The sequence below is a fragment of the Numenius arquata genome, chromosome W (assembly GCF_964106895.1).
Source record: "Numenius arquata chromosome W, bNumArq3.hap1.1, whole genome shotgun sequence".
NCBI lineage: Eukaryota > Metazoa > Chordata > Aves > Charadriiformes > Scolopacidae > Numenius > Numenius arquata.
Genome location: NC_133615.1, coordinates 18,593,502 through 18,609,692, shown reverse-complemented (window position 1 = coordinate 18,609,692; position 16,191 = coordinate 18,593,502). Strand labels below are relative to the sequence as shown.

The 16,191-nt window shown below is 42.6% G+C and overlaps 1 protein-coding gene across 2 annotated transcripts in view; it reads left to right on the top strand.

The window, feature by feature from the left end:
- LOC141476569 (ceramide transfer protein-like) overlaps nucleotides 1–16,191 on the top strand; it is a 136,998-nt gene that overhangs the window by 104,085 nt on the left and 16,722 nt on the right. For both annotated transcript variants that reach the window (XM_074165275.1, XM_074165274.1), the window contains exons 5-7: nucleotides 70–208; nucleotides 1,172–1,255; nucleotides 14,928–15,085. In XM_074165275.1, coding sequence (XP_074021376.1) covers nucleotides 70–208; nucleotides 1,172–1,255; nucleotides 14,928–15,085 — 381 coding nt within the window. The remainder of the gene's footprint in view (nucleotides 1–69; nucleotides 209–1,171; nucleotides 1,256–14,927; nucleotides 15,086–16,191) is intronic.

Below are 16,191 nucleotides of genomic sequence, written 5' to 3'. Positions count from 1 at the left end.
TATTTTTTGGCATTGAACTATTACTGAGTATGTAGAAGCATTTGAGCCTTTTTTCTCTTGTATTTTCAGAAGGGCCATAGCTTATGTGAGAAGCTTGCAGAAATGGAAACCTTTAGAGACATCTTGTGTAGACAAGTTGATACTTTACAGAAATACTTTGATGCCTGTGCAGATGCAGTTTCCAAAGATGAACTCCAGAGGGATAAAGGTAAAACTGTAATTGAAAACTCTTATCTCCATAGAATTTAACTTTTTACACAGTAATAGCCCTTGAAATAGTTACTATAGCATTTGATACCATATAAATAAAATATGTATCTTAAATTTATTCTTTAGTAATGGGATCAACCGTAGATATTTCTGTGTAAATTGTTAACTATTATTACTTCAGAAGTTGGATTCCCATAAAAATTTGCTTAACTTAAATATTAACCTGTAGCTATCAACTGTATAAAAGAAATGTTGTTTTAAGCATTTGATGTTATAGAACCCCCATAAGATGAATTCGAGTTAGTTTACTGCCTTGTTAGTTTACTGCTGTGTTTCTTACATTTATTTTGAAAAAACAATTGGATATTAGTTTTGATAGGAACAATACATTCTTTTAAAAAGGCAAAGGTTCTGCCATAATGAATGCTCCTGAGATGTATTTGCTACAGCTAGAGCACTGAGTGCACACTTGAGGTCCTAGTAGACTTGGGTGTGGATGTCTACATATCTCTGAATTGTTACTCCCAGAGCACAGCTTGTTGTCATATTCATGCACTCTCCTGAGGTGTTTATATTCATCCTCGTGTTTGTTCTGGCAGCCTGAAACTTTTGGTGGTGAGAAAACAGTAGATAAGTACCATTGTACTTCTTTGAGAACTTTCTAGTGTAGGTAGTTGCTCAATTGTGGCTCCCTGCTTATCCAGTTGTAACACCAAGATAATGTTCTTCTTACCATCGAAACAAGTGCTAAATTTCAACAATGAGCAAATGTTAATCTCCTCATGGTTTCTGACAGTAATGTTGACAGTGGTCTCGGGTCAAAAAAAAAGGGGGGGGAGGTTTTCTTAAATGCTGTGTAGCCATGAAGGTGCTCTTAATTCTTTCTTTTGCACAGTAAAGAATTGGGAAAGCTTTCTCACTCCCATAACACACTCACTCTCTCTCTCTCTCACACATTTAGTGGTAGAAGATGATGAAGATGATTTCCCTACAATGCGTTCTGATGGGGATATTTTACATAACAGTAACAGCAGTAAGGAAAAATGTAAGCATGTCAACTTTTTCACCGATACAAGACGGGTATTTATGCACTTTTCTAAGCAGAAAATGACAAGAATAGTTATTTCAACGTATGTGACAGGAAGTTCTTATTCGTGTTAAGATAATAATGAAAAGCAGCTAAGGAATAATAATCTGAATTGTTCTTAATTCACACAAATATTAATGCAAGCCTGTCAAACTGGAATTTCCTATTTTGTGTCCAAAGCCATTTCCACTACAAAATTCTGTTGAAACAGCTGCATCATTTGGATATTGGGAACTGAGATTTGTAACAGGCAATTGTAGTTTTTCTTGCAAGTGTTATCTGCTTTAGCAGTGTGGCAGAACACAATGCTTTTCCAGTTAGGTGTGCCCCATTATGGTTTTTCTAAGTTCTATGGCTATGTAATGGTTAAGTCAACATTGTTACCGATTCTCACTCATCATAATTTTAGCACTTCTTTTAAATGTATTTTCCAATGTTATGATGAACAGAATTCTAATTTTTATTCTTATCTTAAATGATCTAGTTATAGTTATTGTACTCACTGTATCCATACAGTAAATATAAAGAACTCACGCAAGCCTTGTTGTTTTACAAATCTGATACTTCTGGCCTGCCAGAAGTTGTGTATGCATTTAAAAATCTATTTGCATTCTTCTTATATACTTTCTCTTGTTTCCTGACTGAAATTATTTCAGTATTTGCATTCTCTAGTTGTTGACAATTTGGTATTTGCTAGACTTTGGTTCACAAAACTTTGAAATGATACAGTTTCAAATCTGATAGAATCTCCAAAAGAAGTACTTACAAAAGCGTTTTTAAAAATGTAGATACTTCAAGAACCTGGAAAATATATGGGCAAAATAAGCCTTTTCTGTCTTCTGTTTTCTTTTTAACTGGCCCTAGTTCCCCATGTGTTGCATGTTTCCTTGCTGTATTTAAGTGCTCTTTCTAGATTATTGCCAAAACTGTTATGAGGAAAGGAAGGAGCTTTCAGTATAATTCCAGAGAATTAATCATATGAATAGATTTTTTTTCAGTGATATAAAGTGCTTGCTCTGCTAAGGATTAATTGTAGTGCTGATTTCAGAGGTTAAGTAGTGTATAACTGAAGTTTTGAATAAATCTTTCTTACCTCTTATCAGCAAAGATAAGCAAGCTTGCAACACTCACCTGTAGTAAGCAAGTCCACAGTTCCACTAACCCTATTTTATATATAAAAGTCTACGTTTTTGAGGACTGTTAAGTCAGAAAAAACTTCAGAAAACTGAAAAAGCCTTCTTTAAAAAATGTTAAGTGAGAATTTAATTTCACTGCATGATTCATTTTGAAAAAGATGTCTTTGTCAAACTTTTCACAGAATCACAGAATCTTAGTGGTTGGAAGGGACCTTTGAGATCATCGAGTCCAACCACATAAAAATAAAAAACAAAAACACAAAACCACAACACACAAAAACAAACAAACAAGCAAACAAAAAAAAAACCAACAACAAAAAAAAAACACACACACACAAAAAAAAAAAAAGCACCCACCAACTAAACCCCACACCCACAACCTCACACACAACACCCCACCACAAACCAACAATCCCAGGCACTAGAGCATGCCCTGAAGAGCCATGTCTACACGTTTCTTAAATACCTCCAGGGATGGTGACTCCACCACCTCCCTGGGCAGGCTGTTCCAGTGCTTGACCACTCTCTCAGTAAAGGAATTCTTCCTAATATCTAATCTAAACCTCCCTTGCCGCAGCTTCATACCATTTCCTCTGGTCCTGTCGTTATTCCCTTGGGAGAAGAGGCCAACACCCACCTCTCTACAGTTTCCTTTCAGGTAGTTGTAGAGGGCAATGAGGTCTCCCCTCAGCCTCCTCTTCTCCAAACTAAACATGCCCAGTTCCCTCAGCCTCTCCTCATAGGACTTGTTCTCCAGACCCCTCACCAGCTTGGTGGCTCTCCTCTGGACACGCTCCAGCACTTCAATGTCTTTCCTGTAGTGAGGGGCCCAAAACTGAACACAGTACTCGAGGTGAGGCCTCACCAGTGACGAGTACAGAGGCATGATGACTTCCCTGCTCCTGCTGGCCACGCTATTCCTGATACAAGCCAGGATGCTATTGGCCTTCTTGGCCACCTGGGCACACTGCTGGCTCATGTTAAGCTGGCTGTCCACTAACACTCCCAGGTCCTTTTCTGTTGGGCAGCTTTCCAGCCACTCTTCCCCAAGCCTGTAGCGTTGCTTGGGGTTGTTGTGACCAAAATGCAGGACCCGGCACTTGGCCTTATTAAACCTCATCCCATTGGCCTTGGCCCATTGATCCAACCTGTCGAGATCCCTCTATAAAGCCTTCCGACCCTCAAGCAGATCAACACTCCCACCTAGCTTGATGTCATCTGCAAACTTACTGAGGGTGCATTCAATCCCCTTGTCTAGATCATCAGTAAAGATATTAAACAAGACTGGCCCCAAAACTGAGCCCTGAGGGACACCACTGATGACCGGCCGCCAACTGGATTTCACCCCATTAATCACAACTCTCTGGGCACGGCCATCCAGCCAGTTTTTTATCCAGCGGAGGGTACACTTGTCTATGCCATGATTCTCCAGTTTCTCCAGGAGAATGCCGTGAGGGACGGTGTCGAAGGCTTTACCAAAGTCCAGGTAGACAACGTCCACAGCCTTCTCCACATCGAGAAAGCGGGTCACATGGTCATAGAAAGAGATCAAGTTGGTCAGGCAGGACCTCCCTTTCATAAACCCATGCTGGCTGGCCCTGATCCCTTGGCTGCCCTGCACTTGCCGTGAGAGCTCACTCAGGATGATCCTCTCCATGATCTTTCCCGGTACCGAGGTCAGGCTGACAGGCCTGTAGTTTCCGGGATCCTCCTTCCGGCCCTTCTTGTAGATGGGCGTCACATTGGCCACCCTCCAGTCATTTTGTAGAATGGTGTAGGAGTTTCAGCTTAATTTACCTTTAGAATATTTCTTCATATCTACATTCTTCTGGTGTATCCACTATGTATACACATTAGTTATGTGGAATGTCATTAGGAAAATCTGTATCTTTAGTACATCTGGTCATTTTACAACATTTAAATGCAAAGTAACTTCATATTTCTTTTAATCACGTGTTAATTTTGTAGCTGACATGAAAAAAAAAAAAGGTGTAATAAAGAAATAGGAAAGATGTTGTGGTTTAACCCCAGCCAGCAACTAGGACCATGCAGCTGCTCGCTCACTCCCTCCCCTCCCCTGTAGGGTAGGGAGAAGAGGGAGAAAAGGACGGGAAATAAAAAAAACACTCGTGGGTTGAGATAAAGAGAGTTTAATAGAACAGAAAAAGAAAATAATGATGATAATAATAATGGGAAAATGATATACAAAATAAAACGATACAAGTCACACTCACCACCTGATGATTGATTGCCCAGCCGATCCATAGCAGTGATCGCAGATTCCTGCCCCCCATCAAACCCCCATTTTTATACTGAGCATGACGTCTATGGTATGGAATATCCCCTGGTCAGCTTGTCCTGTCTATGCTCCCTCTCACCTTCTATGGGAAGCTGAAAAAGTCCTTAAATAATATAAACATTACCTAGTAACAACTAAACAATATGTGTTGTCAACATTCCTCAACATTGTTCTTATGCCAAATCCAAAACACAGCAGCTACTAGAAAGAAAATTAACTCTGTCCTAGCTGAAACCAGGACAGATGTTCAGGCTCTTCAAACAGAAAAAAATCTTCTGACAAATACTTCTAATGTGCTGAAGTTCAGCTGTTGCTGAGACAGGGCTTGAGGCTGTCTTCTGACATGTTCTAGGAAGACAAATGTCTCCTATGATTAGGAGTGAATCAAAATGACTGGAAAAGGGGAAACATAACCCCCATCTTCAAAAAGGGAAAAAAGGAAGACCCGGGGAACTACAGGCCAGTCAGTCTCACCTCTGTGCCCGACAAGATCATGGAGCAGATCCTTCTGGAATCTCTGCTAAGGCACGTGGAAAATAAGGAGGTGATTGTGACAGCCAAGATGGCTTCACCAAGGACAAGTCATGCCTGACAATTTTGGTGGCCTTTTATGATATTGCCACAGCATTGGTAGACAAGGGCAGAGCAACAGACATCATCTACCTGGACTTATGCAAAGCGTTTGACGCTGTCCCACATGACATCCTGGTCTCTAAACTGGAAAGTCATGGATTTGATGGATGGACCGCTCGATGGATAAGGAACTGGCTGGCTGGCCACACTCACAAGGATTGCAGTCGATGGCTCAATGTCCAAGTGGAAGCCAGTGATGAGTGGTGTTCCTTAGGGGTCGGTACTGGGACCAGTGCTGTTTAACATCTTTGTTGGCGACATGGACAGGGGGATGGAGTGCACCCTCAGCAAGTTTGCTGATGACACCGAGCTGTGAGGCACAGTCGACATGCTGGAGGGAAGGGATGCCATCCAGAGGGACCTGGACAGGCTTGAGAGGTGTGCCCGTGCAAACCTCATGAAGTTCAGCCAAGCCAAGTGCAGGGTCCTGCACCTGGGACGTGGCAATCCTAGGCACAAATACAGGTTGGGCGGAGAATGGCTGGAGAGCAGCCCCGAGGAGAACGACTTGGGAGTGCTCATGGATGAGAAGCTCGACATGAGCCGGCAGTTGTCGGAGTGGGAGACGGACCCGGAGTAACGATGAGTCTCAATATGAGTATGGTCGTTCTCACTTTATTCAAGTTCTCACAGAGTATATAAAGACAGACAAGCAGAGCACGCGCTAGCAACAATTATACGATTGGCTTACAGTCTCTGTTCACGCGCCTAGAGCGCTCACACAATTAGTGCAGACCTCTTGTCCACGCGCAGCAGATGTTTCTCTATCTCCTGGAGGCAGTACCGCTTATCACTTACTTATCATGTAGCTACTTCTTCATACTTCTGTTTCTCAAGGACAGTTCACAGCCTCCTCCAGGCTTTCATCCCTATCAAAGACTGGGTTGCTCATTGTAATCAAGTCATGCCCTTTTTCACTCAGCCATTCCTCCACAATTCCCCCTTCTTGTTTTTGAGCAATCCAGGCTTGGTTTACTACTTTTAACATAGCTCTCTTAATACAACTAAGCACTAAACATAAGCATAGACCTATAATCACAAGAGTTATTATAATGCGCAAGCCTTCAACAAGCAAGCCTACTTGTGGCATATTCCCAAACAAGTTAGTCAGCCACCCATCTAAAAACCCATGGTTTTGACGAATTTTGTTTGCATGCTCTTTTAACCACTGCAACTGTTTATGAATTGATTCGCTGTGATCGGACAAATTCATATAGCACATGCCTTCAAAATCCTTGCAACCATGACCTTGAGCTAACAGCAAAAAGTCAATTGCGGCTCTATTCTGCAAAATTGCGTGGCGTAAGCTATTTTGATCTCCTAACAGAGTTTCTATTACCTCAGTGGTGACTTTAGCTTGTTTTTCAGCCCAACAAGCTAACCGTCCTAGCTCCTTCAAAGCTCTGCCTGCTGCTGCCCCAGGTACAAACAGGGATAAAAACACTCTCTCAGTGGGATTGAGTAAGGTAACTTCATCATTGCAATTTGGTGGGAGACCCGTGACCGCCCGTTTTGTATGTGCGGCATTTTCTCCCTTGGTTACATTTTTCCACCAGTTTTGATTTGGGGCCAACAACGTTAATTTGCCAAGATAACATGGACCACCTATTGCATTTTTCGGAATTCCCTGCCATGCCCTGTCACCACATATCAAAAACACGTCTGGCGGCAAGGCTTTTGGGGTGCCATTGTTCCAAATTTGCTGTTCCCCTTTCGTTCCAACCCCAAGGGCTCCCAGTCCTTGTTTTGATGTGTCATTTGTGCCACAAAATGCACCTTTATATCTATAGTCATAGTAGTTTGCTTTCGGAGTGACGTTTGTCCACCCCATCCAATTAAATGATCGATAATAATTTACGCCAGTAAAGGCAGGTCCTCCAAAAAATATGCAGGTTTGAGTCCAGTTCTGGGAGGCATTTCCAATTCTCATTGATCCTAACAGTTCTAATTCTTGAGGGTCCCAAGGCAGCGTAACATTCAGGCTATTAAGGAGCGTGGCACTACAATTACTAACACTCTGAGAATTAATACAGTTCTGCTTACTATACTTGCTAAAGTCTTCTACCTTAAAACCAGGCACTCCTATCAAGCATGTCCGAAAAGGCTCTGTAGCAGAGGCAAGCGATAGACAAAAGGCTTGTTGTCCTTTCTTATTCGCCCAGGTGACCCACATGTTTTCCCTAGGTTCAATCTTGTGGAGGGTCATTACCGCCGGGATCAATATCCCCAGGGTCAGGATCTTGAACATCTTGGTTGTCAGGCGGATCATGTCGAGTCAGAGCAGGTTTTACAGCTCGACTAGGCACCCACACTGGACCGCAATCTGTGGAGACACACATATAACCTCGACCATTAAATATAACAGGAACAGGCCCCATCCAAATTCCAGAGACTGGATCTTTATACATCACTTTGAGTTGCGGGAGTATTGTTGTACTATTGAACTTAAGGTTTTGATGGTGAATCATCACTGGCTGTTCCTCTCGATCACCCATGAGACAGAGAAAGTTCAACGTAAAGAGCACACGATGTAGCCTTTGCTGAGCATCTGTCTCTACTCCCTTTTGTTTACCTAGATAGTCCTTCAATACTTGATGAGTGCGTTCCACTAATCCTTGTCCCGTAGGCGAATGTGGGATCCCTGTCGTGTGATCGACCCCCCATCTTAGCAAGAACTTTCTAACCTTTTGACTAACATAAGCAGGCCCATTATCAGTTTTAATGCATTCAGGCACTCCTAATACAGCAAAGCAAGCAAGCGTTTACATACATGATGTGCCTTTTCTCCGGGCAATGCGGTTGCCCAGATCATTTTTGAAAATGTATCAATGGTCACATGTACATACTTCAAGCGACCAAACTCTGGGATATGTGTGACATCCATCTGCCACAACTCTAACGCTTTTAATCCGTTTGGGTTCACTCCTAACCCTATTCCTGGGCCATGGCTCCCACATTTCGGGCAGGCTTGGATAATGCCTCGAGCTTCATTTTCTGTTAAATTAAATTGTCTTTTTAGCCCTTTTGCATTTTGGTGAAAATTCTCATGACTCTGCCTAGCTTGTTGAAATTTATCCATAGGAGGCACATGACACACTGAACTAACCAGGCTGTCAGCAAGTTGATTGCCCTGGCCTAATCCAAGGTCTAGCTGATGACTACGAATATGGATAACACAACAGGCAGCTGTTCTTTGGTCAAGTATAGATCGCAACCGAATAAATAAACTCCCCAGCCTAGGATTAGCTGTCTCTCTAAGTAGAGCGTCTTCCAGGCGTGGCACTATTCCAGCCACATATAATGAGTCTGTTACTACATTCAAGGGAGTGCTTAGCCAATTGTTCAAGGCCCAAACTACTGCAGTTAGTTCCAATGTTTGAAGGGAATCTCGAGGTTGTCCCTCTATGATATGCTGACACCATTGACCTTTTTCCTGCCAAACACAGGCTGCACGCCGCAAGCGTTTGCCTGCATCTGTATACACAGTGATACCATCTGACAATGGGTCTTTCCGTACCTTGGGTCTTTCTAGCCACTGATTTCTTTTCAGAACTTGCCATAATTTCCCTTGTGGCTGTTGTGAATGCACTCTCCCACTGTAGCCTAACAAGGCTTCTTGCATGGCAGCGTCATTACGCAGCCACCATTCTAAATCTACAGCGTTAACAGGTATGCTAATATCCTCTGGTTCTTTACCACTGATTTCTATGATTCGTGATCTTCCTTTTCGTATCAATTCACCTACTGCTTCAGTTCGCGTTTGAATGCTCGTTTTTGGTTGTACACTTAAGAATACCCATTCTAAGACATTGAACACATTCTCTTTTGTTACCTTCCCTTCGCATTTGTCAGTGGCATCACCAAAGAAGGAGAAGAGAGTAGCAAGTTCCCCCTTTTTGTTTTGCCATTGACAAATGACTGCATATGGTGAATCTTTCCCATTACATATTATCAAAGACACTGGCAACATTAAAATGCGTCGAGATGACCACGTCGATTGCAGTTTTTGTGCAATTTGTTGTAGTGCTGCTTGCTGCATCGTTGTCAGAGTAACGCCGTTGGCTGGATGATTGCTTCTCAATAATTCTGTTAAGGGTGCAATGTCAGTATTGGAAATGCCAACACAGTTACGCACCCATTGAATGTCTCCAAGCAGGGTTTGGACATCAGTCAGTGTGCGCAATTGAGTTGCAAGCTCGTTTTTTTGTGGTTGAATCTTGGAGTCTATGATAGACCGTGGTGCTTTGTTTTTGAGCTTCAGTCCTTTCTACTCTCAATAACATTTCTTCAACGCCTGCTCCTTTTGGTAGACTGGCTAGAATTTGCTTGGTGGTCTTATTGGCATTGTCAAAAGCCAATACTTTGAACATCTGTTGTTTGCCGCTGTCATCTAAATCAGGGTGATTCATGATTGCTTCCCACAGTCGGTCAACAAAGTTACTATATTTTTCTGTAGTTCCTTGCATCATGGTACCAAATGACGGAATAGTAGATCCTGGGAGGCAGAGAAACACCTCTAGGGCAAGTTGCGCCGATCGCTGTAATAGGTTTGCTGGAAACGTCAATTGTACTTCCAAGTCACTAAATTTTCCGTGCCCTGCGAACATCTCTGCCGTGACTCCACGGAGGGGGTCTCCCTCCCCTTGTCTTCGAGCTGCTTCATTCATAGCTCGTTGTTGCCAGGAGGATTCCCACAACAAATATTGTGTTGGAGTAAGCAACAGTCTCATTAGGTTACGACAATCATATGGACACATCAGATCAGCAGAAAAAATCCAGCTGACAATTTGTCGGGTAGCCTCAGATTTTACTCCATAAGTTGAGATGGTGGTGCGAGCTTGTTGTAAAATTTTCCAATCATGTGGTTCCCATTTCCCAGTATTGTTTACATGTATGACGGGACACGCGAGAGGTGGAGTTCCGCCCAGACCAGCGGCTGCTCCCCACTGTCCTTCTAATATAGCGTCTCTAATAATGCCACTCCAGCGTGCAGTCCTCGGAGGTGTTGAGGGATTCACTAGCCATGGAGGCATGTTATCATCCTTCCTCGCCACACGTAAATCTAACTTGTCGAGCCGCCTTAAAACTGTCTGTAGCAGTTTGTCTGTGGACAGTTTACGACTCTTGTCGGGAGGTGGAGTTGGCGGACCAGATGAATCACTGGAGGGGGGTAGCGGTGGATACAAGAGAGGCGGAGTTGCTGGAGGCGGTGCTGTGGGCGGAGGGCGACACGCTGCTCCTCCCAAATCGATGAGATCAGTAGACGTTTCAGGCCCCTCCCCTATCGGAGTTTTCTGAGGAGACGCTTCCGCATTTGCATTACTTTTCTGTTCTGGTTTCACATCGGTCGCTTCCGCTTTTCCCGAGTTTTGCAAGGGGTTCAGCGGCAAGTCTTTACTTTTCTCAGGAGGGTCAGAGTCCTCATTAGCTCGAATTTCAGCAACAGTTTTACACACAGTCCCGGTCATTCCCTTTACCGCGGGCAGCCCAAAGAACCGCGCAATAGGTCCAGGCTTACTTTCAGGTTTTAAGGCGGCCGCTCCTGGACCTAACATTTGAGCAGCTGCACAGGCTACTTCCCGCTCTGCTTTCATCGCTTTTAAAGTCTCTAGCACAGTATGCCACAACCCACGGACGGCTTTTATCTCTTTCTCCTCTTTTTCATCCCCCTCGATTGTTTTTTGCCACATCGTCCCTCCAAAATCTCGCCATTCCGAAACAGAAAACAGCATAGGTGTGTCAGAAAAATGACCCCATCACTGTCCTAATTTAATTAACTTTATCAACAGTTTCGCCGGTACTTCATTATCTCTCTTAGAGAGGATTCCAGCGAGTAGCGTGGCCGCAGCTTCTACTTGCATCACTGCGCCTGGGAGGCGAGAGGCCACCTCGCACCGTTGTCTGCTCCCACCTTTGCGCCCGAGCAGCACTTCTCCCAGCCGTGGTTTCCCACTCCCCTCCTCTAGCTGCTTACCGCAGACTCGGAGAACTCAGTCCCGCTGAGCTATGGATCTCTGTGCATCCTCTGCTACCAGATGTCGGAGTGGGAGATGGACCCGGAGTAACGATGAGTCTCAATATGAGTATGGTCGTTCTCCCTTTATTCAAGTTCTCACAGAGTATATAAAGACAGACAAGCAGAGCACGCGCTAGCAACAATTATACGATTGGCTTACAGTCTCTGTTCACGCGCCTAGAGCGCTCACACAATTAGTGCAGACCTCTTGTCCATGCGCAGCAGATGTTTCTCTATCTCCTGGAGGCAGTACCGCTTATCACTTACTTATCATGTAGCTACTTCTTCATACTTCTGTTTCTCAAGGACAGTTCACAGCCTCCTCCAGGCTTTCATCCCTGTCAAAGACTGGGTTGCTCATTGTAATCAAGTCATGCCCTTTTTCACTCAGCCATTCCTCCACAGGCAGTGTGCACTGGCAGCCCAGAAAGCCAACCGCATCCTGGGCTGCATCAAAAGAAGCATGGCCAGCAGGTTGAGGGAGGTGATTTTACCCGTCTACTCCGCTCTGGTGAGACCCCACCTGGAGTACTGTGTTCAGCTCTGGAGTCCTCAACACAGGAAAGACATGGACCTGTTGGAACAGGTTCAGCGGAGGGCCTCGAAGATGATCAGAGGGATGGAGCACCTCTCCTATGAGGACAGGCTGAGAGAGCTGGGGTTGTTCAGCCTGGAGAAGAGAAGGCTCCAGGGAGACCTTATAGCAGCCTTCCAGTACCTGAAGGGGGCCTACAGGAGAGATGGGGAGGGACTCTTTATGAGGGAGTGTAGCATTAGGACTAGGGGTAATGGTTTTAAATTGAAAGAGGGGAGATTTAGATTACATACCAGAAAGAAATTCTTTACTGTGAGGGTGGCAAGACACTGGGAACAGGTTGCCCAGAGAAGTTGTGGATGCCCCATCCCTGGAAGTGTTCAAGGCCAGGCTGGATGGGGCTTTGGGCAACCTGCTCTAGTGGAGGTGTCCCTGCCCATGGCAGGGGGGTTGGAACTCGATGATCTTTAAGGTCCCTTCCAACTCTAACCATTCTATGATTCTAAAATACTCCTATCCACAGTAAGGAATATCTTGAGTGATCTTCTCTTTAAAGAAATAGGCCTTGTGCCTTTCGGAAACTAGTTTGGTTTTGTCCAGAATTATAATGGCTGAAAGGAATTATGGACACTGACTTTGAAATTGCAAGCTCTGTATGTATCACTGCTACTTTGAGACTAGTCATTAAAGAATGACTTAGAATATATGATGACTGAAACTCTATGGAAGTATTAATGAGTTGTAGTTGAGACCTAAAGATATCCAGGAACAAAAGCTGGCTTTTTTCACAGAATCTTCTTGGTTGGAAGGGACATTTGAGATCATCGAGTCCAACCACACAAAAAACCCCCAAAAAACCCAAAAAAACCCCACAACAACAAAACAAAACAAACAAAAAAAAACCCACAAAAAAACCCCAAAACAACAACAACAAAACCAAACAAAAAACCAAACACCAAAAACAAAAACCACACAAAACAAACACCCATAAGCACACACCACACCCACCCACAAACAGACACAAACCAACAATCTTGGGCACTAGAGCATGCCCTGAAGTGCCATGTCTACATGTTTCTTAAATACCTCCAGGGATGGCGACTCCACCACCTCCCTGGGCAGGCTGTGCCAGTGCCTGACCACTCTCTCAGTAAAGTAATTCTTCCTAATATCTAATCTAAACCTCCCCTGCCACAACTTCATACCATTTCCTCTGGTCCTGTCATTATTCACTTGGGAGAAGAGGCCAACACCCACCTCTCTACAACCTCCTTTCAGGTAGTTGTAGAGAGCAATGAGGTCCCCCCTCAGCCTCCTCTTCTCCAAACTAAACATGCCCAGTTGCCTCAGCCTCTCCTCATGTGACTTGTTCTCTAGACCCCTCACCAGCTTGGTGGCTCTCCTCCAGGAAATGAGGCTACATTGCTGCATCTCCCTTACAGTCTACCATAGATTTCTGAAATTATTTTATACTGTTGCAGCCAGTGGTAATTTCTTCAGTGTGTCTAGCATGTTGCATACTTAGGAGAAAAATCACATCTATAAGCAGCATAGCTGTGCCTTCACGTGAACATGGTCTACACCAGCAGGACATATTATTAGTATAAACTGCATTTTTTTCATTAGTGAAGTGTGTTATTGGTGAAGCTCTTGTCTAATTTTCATTATTCAGTGAATCCACTGCATCACCTCCTTGCCAGATTATACCAGTTTCAGTCTTAGCCTCTTCTATGTTCCCTCTGCAGCTGTTAGGGGGAGGGAGAGCTCATTATTGCCTCTGAAACAGATCAATCTTTCACTCCCATCATCTTTACCTTTTAGGGAGTATTCTTGATTAACATGAAACAAAAATAATCTGTGTTCTATAATAGTATGTATGCTTATTGAGGTATTTGAAGTAGTGTGTGGTGTATAAACATATGTTTGAAAAAGTTTGATTCCTTCTGAAAGGAGAGTGTATAAAACCTTTGGAGACTTAAACCATTGCTGAAGACCACATGATGCTTGCTTTCTCCTCCTTAAGTGTAGATATTGTGCTCTACCATTAGAGAACAGCAATTGCTTTTCTCTTCCCTACAAGAACTGAGCTGCTTGAAAGCTCTGCTTTACCCTTGCAGACAGATATTGAATAAACTTACACAAATATGTATTTGTACTCTTTAAACCATAACAGTGGCACATTGACAAACTGACACAGGGGCAAAGAAAGCAATATCCAACTAGGTGATAAGTCATTAGCTTGCCCCGTGGCGTAGCAGGAGTTACTTTAACTTGTTGAGCTCAGTCAGCTTCAACATGGGTGTTACTTCTGCTTTCTAATATTTACTGTCATTAATGTGTAGTGTTTGATTTGTTATTCTGTCAACCTACATACAAGTTTGACATAGAATAGATACTTTTTTTGTCACACATTTTAAGTGACTTGTTTAAATAGCCTTAGCAACAGATGGCCTAGTTGAGAGCCTGAAGTAGTTGTTGGAACTGCAAAACCCCACAGTACTTGGATAATTCAACACATTTGATACTTTTTTATCATACCTTTTTTATGTTGAGGTTTTTAAATCTATAGTTACCTGCTTAAAGCAACCTTGAAATGTTACCTTCTGGGTTTGATTGAATTTTAAAATTGTTCCTTTCTTAGTGCTGTATCAGATATGTTTTAAGGCTGTTCTCTGTTAATTAGGCCCCACTTCAAGCTGTCAAACTGCTATTGTTACAAAGTATTCCCACTCCCTCCACCCACATGATTTGCAGAGTGCAGAGTAATACAGCATTACAAGCAGACTTGAAATACAGTATAGCAAGATGAAGCTGAAGGGATGCATTCCTCCTTTTGAATCTCTTTCCTTACCCTGTGGATAGCTGAAAGTTATTAGCACTTTTGATTTTTATTTTTAAATTAACTTTATAGCCAGTCTAATTCTTCAAACAGTTGTAATATGAAGTATACAGGTAAAATGCTTGTTTGAGTTAAAGACAGCTATTGGTGAATGATTCATGTTTGTTTTTAGTGTTTCCACATGTGACACCCAAAGGAATTAACGGCATAGACTTTAAAGGAGAAGCTATAACTTTCAAGGCAACTACTGCTGGAATCCTTGCTACACTCTCTCATTGTATTGAACTCATGGTAAAACGTGAAGAAAGCTGGCAAAAAAGACTAGATAAGGTAAGATCATTTCCTTTTTACTTTTATTGAAAAATGTGGTTTTTAGCTTGAAATTGAAATTTCAAATTAGCTGGTTTTAATTTTTTTTATTCCAGATATTGCTTTTAGTTTTATGTACAGCATTTATTAATTTTAGGTACTTTCATTATTTATTACTCCTATAAAATGTTAAAACCTCATCCTGACTGTTGGTGATACAGTAACATTATTCATCATATTCTTTCTTTTCCCAGCCCTTGTTCAGATAGTATTGCTATATTTTTTTATATCTATAAAGAACCTGATAGTATTCTACAGTAATAAGTGTATTGCTTGCAGCCCTCTAAAAGAGACCTAATTATCCATGCTTGCAAAATGATGTGCAAATCTCTGAAATGTTTTATTTGTGATAAGAGATGGTGACAGTACTGAGGAGAAGAACCAGTTCTAACCTTAAAGGTCTAAGATAAGATTATTTTACTTACCTTTAGGAGATTGAAGAGATTAATTTAAGTCATGTTTTATATCAATTGGCTAATTTTTTTAGGGGAGTGTGTGGTATTATAATATTTGTTATTCTTATGGCAGTGATAGTTCATGGTAAGCCTACTCAACCACTATAGCAACTCAAAAGGAGCAGTGTCTTCTCTCTTCAGATGAGATGTGCTAGAAGCATGGCTAGGTTGTACTTCAGGCTTTGATTTCTAGAATCCTGCCATCGCTGTCTGGTGTCCTGTATAGTCCTTTATCCATTGTTGTCTCATTTTTAATTTAACATGTTTCCATATGGTGTATATTACACTTAGAATCTGACTCCATATGTGTTAGTGGTACACAATTCAAAGAATGAAGTCATTCAGACAAAATACAACCACGTTTGAATCCTGTCTCCTGGCTCTTTTTTGTCTGTATGTCAAAGGCCTGGTTCTATCTAACTGTATTGTGACTTCTGTCAACACTTAATTTATTATTGCTTCATCTAGGTAGTTGGAGAAATTATAGCAGACCTAAGACTTGAAGCTTGTTAATAGGATCATAGGTAACTCAGATTGGAAGAGACCTCAAGAGGTCTCTAGTCCAACCTCCTGCTTAAAGGAAGTATAGTTTGAGATCAGAGCAGGTTGCTC